The 13803-nt window shown below is 42.0% G+C and overlaps 1 protein-coding gene across 4 annotated transcripts in view; it reads left to right on the plus strand.

Moving 5' to 3' along the window:
- Window positions 1-13803, plus strand: part of PRKCSH (protein kinase C substrate 80K-H) — a 1389498-nt gene that overhangs the window by 1238333 nt on the left and 137362 nt on the right. For all 4 annotated transcript variants that reach the window (XM_044084622.1, XM_044084620.1, XM_044084623.1 and 1 more), the window contains one exon: window positions 1560-1649. In XM_044084622.1, coding sequence (XP_043940557.1) covers window positions 1560-1649 — 90 coding nt within the window. The remainder of the gene's footprint in view (window positions 1-1559; window positions 1650-13803) is intronic.

Consider the following 13803-nt stretch of genomic DNA (forward strand, 5'->3'; position numbering starts at 1 on the left):
TTTCTTTGCAAAGACTCCTATTGATGAAGTTTGTGCTGCAGCTACTTGGTCCACAGTTCATACCTTTGTATCTCACTATACGTTTTATAAGTTGGTAATTATTTCCAGAAACAGAGCAATGTTTGGCTCCATGGTGATCAGGCAGGTTTATGTAGGTGGGGACTATGACCCATTCGTGAAGCATAATGAAATGGACAACATCAGATTAGAAGTTATGTACTTACCATAACTTGGCATCTATGTTGTCCAGTTTCATTATGCATCACATCCCACCTTTCGTCCCCCTTCTTTTTGCAGCTGGGAGCGATATAGAGGATAAGGAACCCACTGGTTGCTTCTTTGTCTGTCCAGTGCTGTTGTCATGACCATCTTTTTGAAGGGGCAGCAGACTCTGGGTTTGAAGAGGAGTGAGGTATTATGGGAGAGGGAGGAGTTTGAGGCTTGGATCATATGTCTGGAAGAAATGGCCAAGTCAGATCCGAGGACACTTCCGAAGCTTGTTTGTGATGCATAATGAAATTGGGCAACACAGATGCCAAGTTATATTAACTACATAACTTCTATTTCTGTCTAAGGAGAAAGTGTCCTATGTGCTTAAGCAGCATCTCTAACATATAAGCTGCTTCCATTGGTCCAGACAGGTTTTCAGTGCAGGCACTGTGACTGCAGCAGTGCTTGCAGCATGCAGATGGATCATTTTTAACTCAGTTCCCTGATGAGCTGTTTGATTGCTTTGATGGATGCTGCGTGCTTTACTTCTGTAACAGACTCTAGTTAGATCAAAAGCCGTTAGCATAGTCCTGCACTGTTCCCAGATGTCAGGAACCAACCCAGGGTTCTGCATTTACTTCATGCCTTGTAGTGAGTTTAGAGCATGGAAGAATGCTGTGCATTGATGGGTCTTTGTAGTGCTAAGCAGCTCAGCCAGCCAAGGAAAACCTGCCATTCATGGGTATTTACTAATGACCACAAGGGCCTTTTTAAGCCTAGCCATGCATTCCAAATCTCTGACAAGTTCTGATATCCTTGATAAGTGTAAGCAGAGGCTTGGGAGGTGAAACATTTACAAGTTGGGGCCTCCACTGGAGACATAGGTGCCAAACCAGGGATAAGTTTCCTGTTCCTACCCAGTTGTCCAAGTTTGTCCATTCTGCATCGCTGCCTCTAGGTGTCACTACATTACCACTTTGCAGACTGTTATTGCAAGGCTGCTGTCATAGTATGCAAGTAATCCTCGTGTGTTTATAATCATGTATACATTTATTACATGTAAGCCTCTTCCTTGCTGTGTGAATAAAGTGGTTTGAAAGACATGTCAGTTATTTGATCAGTTTGCTACTTTACTTTTAAAAATGATTAATAAGTAACTTTAAAATAACTGCTTGAGTTAATTACTGTACAATAAAGTGGCATGCTGTATATTGTGTGACTGTACACACACTTGTAGTACTTGACAGTATATTCTTAAATTTTTTTTTAACACAGCTATTTGAAATCTGTATTATTTTAATTTGCACCACAGACATCTTATTTTTTCATGCATTTTTTTTACCTCGCAGGGACCTGGAGAACGAGATTACATTTGATTTTGGACCCAGTGGAGAATTTGCCTACCTCTACAGCCAGTGTTATGAACTTACAACAAACGAGTAAGTTAAATGGTTAGTTTTATCTTTTTAAATAAGTGAGCAAGCACTGGATTGTGGTTGTGTGATGGGTGAGTATTGTGAACTATTGCCTTTTGTATTGTTAGTGTCTTCAAAGGTAACCTGGGATAATTATGCAGAGTTGATGTAGATGCACGTCAGTTATTACTATTAATTTATGAGGAACAAATTTTCACAGTATTCTGCATAATTGTTATAGATAGTGTACTTACTTTTACTAAATGAAGCAGAACAAAGATGCTCTTTTTCTCACACAAGTCCCTTTAGTAAAGAAGAGCAGCAGAAGGAAAGTTTGTCATAATATTTTTATATGTTTTATTTAATCATTACCTAAACAAAGTGCATATTCTTCAAAATTGCATTGTTCTACTGTTAGCCAAGGCACCCATGCCAGAACTTGAACTTGCTGATTCTGTTAATGGATTCAACACTTGTCAGTATTTATACACCAGCTGCACTTTGGTGTCAGCAGTGTTTGCACTTCTTTCTGCTGTTTGGAAAGCTCAGGCTTTAGGATTGCACCACTCTTCATTGTGCCACATTGATCTTATTTGTAAATATTTTGTACAGTTTTTACAACCTCCTTTGTTTTCATGTGGTGACCAAGTAATGAGCCAAGACCCACAACCGACTTGCCTCTTATTGTCACCTACTGACTACTGCACAGTCCAGGTCCTGCCTTCCTGAAAGACTTGCTGAAAACTCAAGTTATCAGGAGAGAGGCTGCCGGTGGTTATGAAGATGCGATTGGAGATATCTGGCAGATTTCTTTTAGATTTCTTGAGCTAGCCTTTTGGAATCTGCTACCTTCTCTGACTTGGGTATGCAAGTTGTCTTCCTTTAGTAGGTCCCTGCATTACTGTCTTTAAGAGTTTGTTGATCTGGTGGAATTTTCATTCTACCTTCACAACATTAGATTTCAACAAGTGTCTGAACTTCAGGTTTTGTCAAGCAAACTTTCTTGTCTAACCTTTTGAACTAATCCAGCCTGTTTACATAAGGTGGCCTCTTAAAATAGTCTATTCATTTGCCAGTATTTTCCAAAGTTTGCTAAATGGGAATACATTCTTCACTGTCTTGATTTGCATAGACAGTTAATGTTTTATTTATATATAACAGAACATCAGGAGGGCTGGCCAGCTTTGCGTCTCCTTTTCTAAAACTGAACTGAGAGTGGGAATGTCTAAGGTCAGCTTGTCTGTATGGCTTACTGACTGTATATCTCATGTATATAATGTCAATGGCTTGCCCTTACTATTCAAACCCAAGGCTGCACTCTACGAGAGCATTGGCTGTTTCTGCAGCTTTAATTAGTTATGCATCTTTGGGTAAGTGTTTGACTCCACCATCCTCAAGAATGTCTTTCCATAGTACCTCCCAGGTCAGCTTGCCTAGGAATTCTGTCCCATCACTTAAGGCAGAAGCAAAAGACTACATTGGATGAGAAAGTACATACAGAAGCTGCGTCGTGTTCTTTAATCCAGTTCAACATTCCTAGCTTCACTTCCCTTCCAAATTGACATTTTGTGGTTTTACTGCTTCTAGAGAACCTTGTGGACCTTCCTGAAGTCTTCTTTTGACAGACCTCATCAGGCCTGTCTAATGTTTTGTTTAATACATTGTAGTGGGGCCCAGTGCAGGAGGTGCAAACTCAGTCTGAGAAGATTAGGTAGTGCCATGCATTATGGGAGAGGAGCTCGAGCTTTGGAGCCAAGGTCTGTAATGCCAACCCTGAAATAACCCGCAGGTTGAGATGGATGGAAGAAAACCGCATATAAAGTTATGCGACACTGCTGAAAGCAAGTTCCTATCCAAAAAATACTATTGGTCTTCAAGCCTGTCTTGATAACCAAGGAGTTTAAGCCCTAGCCTTATATTCTGTCTCTCTCAGGCTTCTACCAAGAGAGCTATGTATGCATTTCATGCCATCAAAGATGCAACCTTGCTGGATCTCTTGCATCTCTGTAAAACATGCATCTCTACAAACTCTTAAACTTTAAAGCTGTAAACCTGTACCAGCACATACATTTGTCCCTCAAACACATTGTCCTTGCATGTTGTACACCGTGATAACCTCACATCTTTCAGGAAGAGCCTGAATGATTAAGTATGAACAAATTCATCCCTGGCCTGACGTGATTGTGTGAACGCCTCCCTAGCCTGACGTGATGGCGCGAACGCCTCCCTGGCCTTATATATTTTGAACATCCTGGAAACAGGAGGAATATCTACTGAAGAGGGAACAAGTAGTACACAGTTGTGCCATCTGCACTGCATACCTTAACGGTTCGGTGAATGAGCTGCTTGCATACCCTGAATTTTATCTTCTCTGGAGCAGAATCAGTGTTTTTTGTGGTTTTCATAGAAGCCATGTTTCCTGAAATAATCAAACGTAAACAAGCATAATTACATAAGCAGAATCATTATTTTGAAGACAGTACAGTTCAGTCCGGCTTTCATTATATCAGCAAAGGTAGGCTGAGATCTGCATCCATCCAGACATATAGAACCAAATACCCTTCCCCATATGCTGGCCAGCATCACTTTTATCACAGTTGTGTCCATGTACTGGTACAGAGGTTGACATTTGGCCAGCTATCCTTCAGTTATTTCCTTCCACATACGTAGTATGTTGTACTAGGCAGTCCAGCAGTCCATCCTACTAGGCCATGACTTTGAGTCAAGCATTTAACTGGGTAAGTAACTCTCTTGGAAAACTCTATTCCCTTGTGTGGATAAAGCAGTACTTTTTTTGTCCGGGGGTGGAGGGCACTGGAGCTGCTGATTGGATGTTCATAGTCTGTTACTTGCCATGCAGTCCAGGAAACCATTAAGGATTCTAGCCCAAATTCCCAGTTGCACAAAACTCTATCACCAAACTCACATAGGTAAATCTAGATGGAGAGAGTCAAACTCTGCACATTTGGTACAGGAAGCAGCTCATTAACAAGTAATATCTTTATTCCTCTGCACTTGCTGTCAGATACGCCTCCCTTTATTGGGTGGCATGCCCAGTAACTCTGAATTGGGAAAAGACACCCAATAGGCATTCACATTTCTGCAGTAGGCATTGCCACTCAGGACTGTTGCAAGAATGTGGATGTCTCTTGGGCATTCTTCTCCAATGCAGACTTATTGGACATGCCACCTAAGAATGGCAAGGAAGTTTGATAACTGTGCTGTACTTTTCTAGTTCTTTAAACATTAAGTATGAGGGTATTGAGCACTTCCATGGTACTTATATCTAGTTTGGCAGAGGACTCTGGCAGTGCCCCTCAGGAGGCCATCATACCTGCTTCAGGAAATGCATTGTATTAGAACAAAATACCTTTAGACCTCACTGGAAATGTTGAGTCGTCTGCCCAATAGCAACATCCACTGATTAAGCATGAGAAGGTCAGTTTGCCCTCGCATATCCTGGAGCGGGATATCTGCTCCACTATATAAAAGTCAGAACCTATCGGCATTCTACCCTAAGACTCTCAATCTCACCCTTATTGATGCTTGAACTTCTGCTAACCAAAAGCTGCCTCTTTATTGGGACTCCAGCCCACCCCCCAGGACTCTGTTGTGCTGGCTGAAGGCCTTTTCCAGTTTTTACAAACCTGACCCAAGGTAAAGGATTCCCTTTAGGAACTGTGACAGATGATCTGGATGCTAAGGGCAATTCAAGTGGCAAGCAGACTGAGGTGGTTGTGTTCTAAATGGAATGTCTAAGTTTATCTTGCTGATTCCTTTCAGGGGTTTCTGGATTTGTGTGGAGCCAGTTGATAGTTCTCACCTTTAATTCCCTTATCCTTTTCTTTTAGGCTGTGACTTTTATTTATTTATTTTTTATTTTTTGCGACCGTTGCATTTTTTATGAAGTGATTGTTGGGCACTGCCCTGCTTTATAATCTTGTTTATGCAGAAATGAAGCAAATGTTTCATAGATGTCCCTGTGGAGAAAAGATTGCCCTGCAAGTCCATCGCATGCATGCACATACCCAGGGATTCCAAAGTGTTGGCTGACAGGCTCAGCAGATCTGTCTTGAGTCCTCACAAGTGGTCTCTCAATTCTTCTGTGGCAGAGCAGATTTTCGTCCGTTGGGGTCAACCATGCTGCAGTGTTTTGGGCTCCCCAGCTAACCACAAGTGCAGCAGGTATTTCGCCTTGATCCCCCTCTGGGGGACCAACAAGGGATGCTGTAGTACACAGTTGGCCTCCGGGTCTCCTTTACACCTACCCTCCTGTCCCCTTAATACCCATGGTTCTGCATAAAGTGCAATTCCTGAGGACATCCCTTATCCTCATTTCCACTTTCTGGCCTAGTCTACCTTGGTTCCCCTTCATCAGGTCTCATCTGAAGTATCTGCCATGGATACTGGATCCCCTTCAGGGTCTAATTTCCCATCCATCGGGGCTTACTCTCCCAAACCTTTGGACCCTTTGTCTAACTGCATGGTTTCTCCAGTTCAGTACAGGCTAGCGTCCCCCATTAAAAGTATCATTCTGGCCTTCCAAAAACCCTCTACTAGAAAGGTTTTCTATCTAGGCTAAGAGCAGGAATCTAGATCCCTTTTCTACTTCAGTGTCAGATATACTTTTGTTCTTGTCCTCCCTTTTCCAAGAGAGAGCAAGTTTTTTCACTATTTAACTTCAGTTGGTGGCGATTTTCAATTTTCATGAGAGCTCTGAGTCTACCTTTTCATCTAGGCTTTGTAAAGCTTTTATGAAAAGGGTTTTTCTGCTTCGGCCACTGATTAAGGACCCTTCGACTCCTTGGGACCTCATACTGGTTCTGCTGCCTCTGACTAGGAGTCCCTTTGAGCCTGCTAGTTCTTGCGATCTCAGGTTTGTCTTGGAAGATGGCCTTTCTGATGACTATTACATCAGCTAGGAGAGTCTCAGAACTGCAAGCTCTCACCATTACTCCTTTTTACATGACTTTTTTATAAGGGCAGAGTCTCTTAGGACCAACCCCTCCTCCTTGCCCAAGATTGCTTCCATTCCAAGTCTTCTCTAAACCATTGTATTAAGCTTCCAGTGTTCTTCCCCAAGTATTCAACAGAGGAGTATATCCTGCATGCCTTGGACATTCACCGACTGCTACTGTTCTTCTTGCATAATACTAAAGGTTTTCTTAAGTCAGAACAGCTTTTTGTGGCCTTTTCCCCTAACAGACGTGGTGTTTCATTTTCTAAGGTCACTATTTCTAAATGGTTATCTAGCTGCATCTCTGTGGTCCGTGACCTTTAACCACCTTGAAGTTTTAGGAAATGTCAGGGCCCATTCTGCTAGGTCTGTAGCAACTTCTTTGGTCTTTGTAGCAAGGCTTTCTATTGATGACATTTGTGCTGCTGCCACTTGGTCAAATCTTCACACCTTTACATCTTGTTACAAACTGTATTTGATTTCTAGAAACAGAGCTTCCTTTGGCTCCACAGTCCTCCGGCATATCCTTCGTTGCGGCCTCCCAGATTAAAAGGTACTCTGACCCTATGGTGATGAATGCATCAGATAGAGTTATGTACTTGCCATAACCTGGCATCTGTGTTCTCCTATGTCATAATTCATCCCATTTCCCACCTTCCCTCCCTCTACCTTGTTTCGATCTTTGAGGAAGGTGGAGTGGTTTCCTTCCACCTTTGTAGGAGTAGCCTTTAGGAATATGTTTGCAAACTCTCTCTGGGGGTTTAGAGGGCAGCAGGGCATCATGGGAGAGGGAGGAGCTAGAGCCTTGGATCAGTCTGTTGAATGTTGCTGGCTTGGATCCGATGTCTGATCCAAGACCCTATGGTGATGAGTGCAGACACTGATAACACAGATGGCAAGTTATGGTAAGTGCATAACTTTTTCAGTTACTGCTTTGTTGTCCTTGGAGCACTTAGTGCAAAGCATTGCAAGTTGTTTCTAGCTAGGTCTAGAGCATCTTTTGGGTCCACTGAGCTCAAAGTTATTTGAGCCTAGGACCTTCCATCTGGAAGAGCCTAGGACTCTTGACCGATAAAAAAAAGTTACATACAGTGGATATAAAAAGTGTGCACACCCCCTGTTAAAATGCCACGTTTTTGTGATATATAAAAAAATGAGACCACAATAAATCATTTCAAAACTTTTCCCACCTTTAATGTGGCGTATAAAATGTACAATTCAATTGAAAAACAAAGAAGTCTGGTAGGGGAAAAATATATAAAAATAAACTTACAATAAGCTGGTTGCATAAGTGTGAACACCCTTAAACTAATAATTTGTTGCAGCACTTTTTAATTTAATTACAGCATTCAATCTTCTTGGGTACACAACTGCCATCAATTAAAGAGACTCTGATTAACCCCAAATAAAGTTCAGCTGTCCTAGTAGGATTTTCCTGACATCTACTTAATTGCCTGCTAGAGCAAAAGCCATGGTTCGCAGAGAGCTTACAAAGCATCAAAGAGATTTCATTGTTGAAAGGTATCAGTCAGGAGAAGGGTACAAAAAAATATTCACAACATTGGATATACCATGGAACACAGTGAAGACAGTCATCAAAAAGTGGACAACAGTGACTTTACAAAAAACTAGACATCCCTCCAAAATTGATGAAAAGACAAGATGAAAACTGGTCAGGGAGGCTACCAAGAGACCTACGGCAGCACTGAAGGAGCTGCAGGAATTTTTGACAAGTACTGGGTTGTGTACTACATGTATCATCAATTTCCTGTATTCTCCATATGTCTGGACTATGGTGTAGGGTTGCAAGACTGAAGGCCTTTTCGTATACCGAAAAACATCCAGGCCTGGCTAAAATTTGAAAAACAATACAGCAAGTCTCCCAAAAGCATGTGGGAAAATGTGTTATGGTCTGATGAGACCAAGGTATAACATTTTTGTCCACAATTCCGAAAGGTACTTTTGGCACGAAAACAACACTTCACGTCACCAAAAGAACACCATCCCCCGGGTGAAGCATGGTGGTGGCAGTATCATGCTCTGGGGTTGCGTTTCTTCAGCTGGAACTGGGGCTTTAGTCAAGGTGGAGGAAATTATGAACAGTTCCAAATATCAGTCATTTTTGGCCTAAAACCTTCAGGCGTCTGCTAGAAAGCTGAAGATGAAGAGGAATTTCACCTTTCAACATGACAATGACCCCAAGCATACATCCAAATCAATAAAAGGATAGGTTCCTGACCCAGAGACTCCCCCAGACTCTGGAGTAGACTGCCCATACATGTCAAGCAGAGCACCTCTTTGGCCGGCTTCAAAAAGGAACCTTGACGATTGGATGGGAGATAGGAAATTCACCCCGGGGATCATGTCAGTCGCCCTGCTAGACAGGGGTCCGGGGATGTAAATATTGTGGGAAGACCTAGCCTGGGAATTGTTATGGCTAGGCTTGTATAGGCCATAGGGCAGATAGTCTAGTACCAACGTACGAATGGCTTCACCAGAAGAAAATTAGTTTTGGAATGACCCAGCCAGAGCCCAGACCTAAATCCAACAGAAAATCTGTGGGGTGACCTGAAGAGGGCTGTGCACAAGAGATGCCCTCGCAATCTGACAGATTTGGGGTGCTTTTGCAAGGAGGAGTGGGCAAATATTGCCAAGTCAAGATGTGCCATACTGACAGACTCCTACCCAAGAAGACTGAATACTGTAATTAAATCAAAAGGTGCTTCAACAAAGTATTAGTTTAAGGGTGTGCACACTTGTGCAACCAGCTTGTTGTACATTTTTTTACTTTTTATATTTTTTCCCCCTAACAGATTTGTTTATCAAATGAATTGTACAGGTTATAGGTCACATTAAAGGTGGTAAAAGTTTTGAAATGATTTATTATTTTTTTATTTCACAAAAACCTGGAATTTTAACAGGGGCGTGTGCACTTTTTATATCCTACCATAATGATAGATCTGTGGGAATGAGTCCCTCTTCTTTAACAACCCATCCATCCTTCCTAGTTTGAGTTTCTTTCATTGGCTTTCTGTTATGTTTCAACATCTATACCTCATATCTGTAGTTCCAAGTTGCCATAATGCATGACGCCTTATTACCAGAGATGACCGATGTTGTACCCACTTTTACAGCTTTGTCTTAAAGGTAAGTATATAATTGTCACAATACTGTAGGAGACGGAAAAGTTAAAATATAAGCTGAGGGATGTGACATTGCTTTTGTTATGGACTCCTTGTTTTGATCCTACTTGTCCTGTTATCCTATATTTTAAGAGATACAGTAAGTTTAGAACTAGTAATAATTGGGGAAAGGGGTGTCTGTTTTTATTCATGGCAGTATATAGCCTACATAAAGTCCTTCCTTTCACATTTGCCTGTAAGATTTATTGCCTCAATTGTTACCGATGGTGCTGTCTGGAACAATGCCTGCTTTTATACATAATCTTAGCCTTTCCAGCCAGGTTAGGAAGAAATTTGTTGATGAACTTTCAAGTTGTTGTTAAGGAAAATGGTAATGCTAGCTGGTGATTTAAATGCTTATGCCTCATGGTATTCTGAGTTTTATTCAAAACTACTGGGAAGAACGTTGTATGAATAATAATTCTCAAATTTTCAAAAAAAAAATCTCATTACAGCAACCTGCTGTGCATGGTCTTGGCAAACGATGATCTTGTTTGGTCACAATGGCAGCATTTCTGCAGCCATTTTAAACTTAGATCATGCATGTGCATCTTGGGAAATCCCAACAAGAAAATCAAATATTTTCCTGACAGTCAGTGTAAGGAAATATTACCATGGTGACAATGAAGCTGTTGGGAAAATATCATATTGGAACCGATGTATTTTATGTATGACGATAATACTGACAACTCTTGAAACTTGTTTAACAAATATGTGGACTCCATTGTCTGTGATAATCCCCACTGACAAAAGTATTGGTTAATCCCCTCCTTGGTGGTCCAGGTATCTGCAGAAATGCTGCAATAAGAAGGAAATTTTTTGGCAGATATACAGGAGGTTTCCATCAATTAGTTCTACTGCAGTGGTGGTGCTGCGGTAGCGTTGTCGCCTCACAGTTAGACGTTGCACGTTCGATTCTCAGTTAGTGTCTTCTGTGTGTCAACATGTGTGAATGGGCGTTCCTTCGCTGAAAGTTGTGCATTAGGCCCGGCAAGCCAGCACGTAAAACTCTACTGCCTATCATTAGCGGACCAGAGTTCCGCTGTGGAGACCCCTAACCGGGAAAAGCCGAAAGAAGTAAGACCATTCTTCTACTTGGTCAGTAAACATTTAAGAAACTTAATTAGAACTTAGAAGGTCTAGGTAAGGACATGAACTGACACTAGTGGATCATACTGTTAGAAACAAAGTCTTTATGAAGTATTACGACAGTTTAGGGAAGTGAGCACTGGGGATCTTAAATTTAATATTGACAGCACTGTCCCTACTGATCCTAAAGAAAACTGCAGATATTTTGGTCAGAACTTCTTCCCAGACTCTCTAAGTTTGTTAGCTGAATTAAATCTTAGAAACGAGATGTGTCCCATAACAACTCAAAATATGGTAACAAATGCACTGTCCTGTCTTAAGTCTAATTCCTTGCCTGGTATTGCTGGTCTTAGTGGTTATTTTTATCCAACGTATAACATTATGTTAATGTTTAGCATTGTTTCAACTCGTTTTGTAAGTTTTGTCCCCACCAGTTGGAAGGTGTCCATTGTATGCATCCCTAGGAGTGTTAAATCTGGGAATGTAAATAATTATAGACCAATTATCCTAACTAGTTTGATTGGGAAAGCTTTTAAAGGATATGGCTCTCCCTGTTTAATGATTCATATAGACATCTACTAGTCATTTATTGGCATTGCTTTGTTTCAAGATAGTCTTGTCTGAGCAACTTGAAGTTTTATGATGATGCTTTCTACTTCAAAAGTAGTATACCAGAGGATGTAGAATGTTTGGACCTTTCTAGGGCCTTGTGACACTGCTGCACACAATCCGATTCTGCAGACTCTGGGATGATTGAATCTTATTAAGCTTGTTGTTGTTTTGGAAATAGGAAATGTAAAGTAAGGATACAAAAGTGTCACTCAGAAGAAAGGGGAGTTAATGTTAGGAGTTCCACAGATCAGTTTTGGGGTTTCTTTTTTATTCACCCTATTCATGTGTACCTTTCCAGTGGCAAGTATGAAGATGGACATGAAAGCGAGTGATTTTGTAAGAAATATCACTAAACAAATGCTGTTACAAAAATGGTTCCACTTTACAAGCCATTAATTTATCCGAATGTGGAGGACAATCATGTATAGGTGTGTACTAGGCTAATGGCCTTGCGGCCTTTACAAGCTTAGCTATAGGATTACCCTGGCATAGTGCCACCCGACCTTAGTTCCCAGTGCCTCTGTCGAGTAGAGCCACTGGTGTTATCCCTGGGCTGAATTTTCTATTTCCCATCTACTCATCAAGATTTCTCTTGAAGAGGGTCAGTGAGGTGCTCTGCTTGACGTGTATGGGAAGACTGTTCCATAGCATGGGCAGTCTCTTGGTTATGAACCTGTCCCTCCAGCATGTTCTGTTAATTGTGGTAATGAGGTTGAGGCCTCTTGAGTGTGTGGTGCGGAGGGATTGGGATTTCTTTAGATGTAGCATTTCTAACAGAGCTGGGTCAGACATGGCATTGTAAGTCAAGCAGAGATCGCCTCTAAGTAGGCGATATGAGACCGAGAATAGTTGGAGTTTTTTGAGTCTGTCCATGTAGGACAAGTGTTTAAGGCCTAGGATCCTCTTTGTGAGGTACTTTTGCGGCCTGTACAGCTGTTGCAGGTGTCTAGTGAGGTACATGCCAAATAGGGCATTGTACTCGATGATTGGCCTAACGGGGGAAGAGTAGAGAGAGACAATTACCTCTTTCTTCCTGGATGCAGAACCCTTAGTAATGAGATGTGTCACATAGAAGGACTTTCTGACCACAGTGGCAATGTGGTGATCAAAAGAGAGGTTGCTGTTAACCTATGTTCCCAGATCTCTTATAACATCTTCTGTGTTCAGAGGTCTACCATCAATGTGGTAATTCATGGGAACCGTGTTTTTCCCAAATGGGATGATGACACATTTTTTTGGCATTGAGCTTAAGGCCATGGTTCTGACACCAGCCACTGGTCTCAGTGAGGCCATTCTGTAGGATGGCAGCATCACTTTGGGAGATAATAGCTCCCAACTTGCAATCGTCTGCGAACTTTGTCACCCAGAGTCCCTTCGTGTTGGCCTGGACTTCAGAGACATAGATACCAAACAGGAGAGGATCCAGGACCGAACCCTGTGGGACTCCACTCATGACTAATTGGCAGTCTGACTTGGAGTCAGCTACTTTCACACTGTGGGTTCTATCTGTGAGCTAGTTTGCAACCCACCTAGTGATATAAGGGTTGATGCCAAGCTTAGTGAGTTTTTCTATGATTCTTGAGTGCGGAATGGTATCAAAAGCCTTGGCCAGATCAAGGTAGGCTGTATGAACCACCTTGCCTTCATCCACAGCTGTGGTGAATGACTCAAAGAAGTCGACCAAGTTGAGCAGGCATGATCTACACTTCACAAAACCAAACTGTAGGGGATCCAGTGTTTGGAGAGTCCCTATATCCTTGTTTATTAGGTCCATGATGATACGTTCCATAGCTTTGCATATCAGACTCGTCAGGCTAATGGGGCGATAGTTCCCAGGGTCTGTAGTCGCTCCTTCTTTGTGGAGAGGGATAACTGTAGCAGTGTGCCATTTGGCAGGGACAAAGCCTGAGGTGAGGCTAATTGAGCAGAGCACACAGGTGAGGTGCCAGTTCACTCTGTAGTTCATGTAGAACACAACCAGGGATATTGTCAGGTCCCATAGAAGCTGTATTCTTGGCCTTGGACAGTGCTGTTTTAACCTGTGCAGCAGTAATACTGGGTGCCTGGCAATCTACTGGTATTGTGATTGGTCCTTTGGGGGGGGGGTAAAGTTGGCACTGAATGTGTCAGCCAGTATACTGCCAATATCTGTTGGGTTGGTATAGGAGGTACCATTGTGCAGTAGTTCAGAGCAAATCTGGGTATTGCCGTGGAGATTCTTTACATAAGGCCTTGTGGTTGTCTTTGCTAGCTGCTGCAATTCTGTTTTCATACCTAGTTTTAGAGGATTTGATGAGGGATCTCAACGTTTTGTTGAGGCAGATAAGGGAGTTTTTCC

The sequence above is a fragment of the Protopterus annectens genome, chromosome 9.part0 (assembly GCF_019279795.1).
Source record: "Protopterus annectens isolate FY-2018-M chromosome 9.part0, PAN1.0, whole genome shotgun sequence".
NCBI classification, from domain to species: domain Eukaryota; kingdom Metazoa; phylum Chordata; order Ceratodontiformes; family Protopteridae; genus Protopterus; species Protopterus annectens.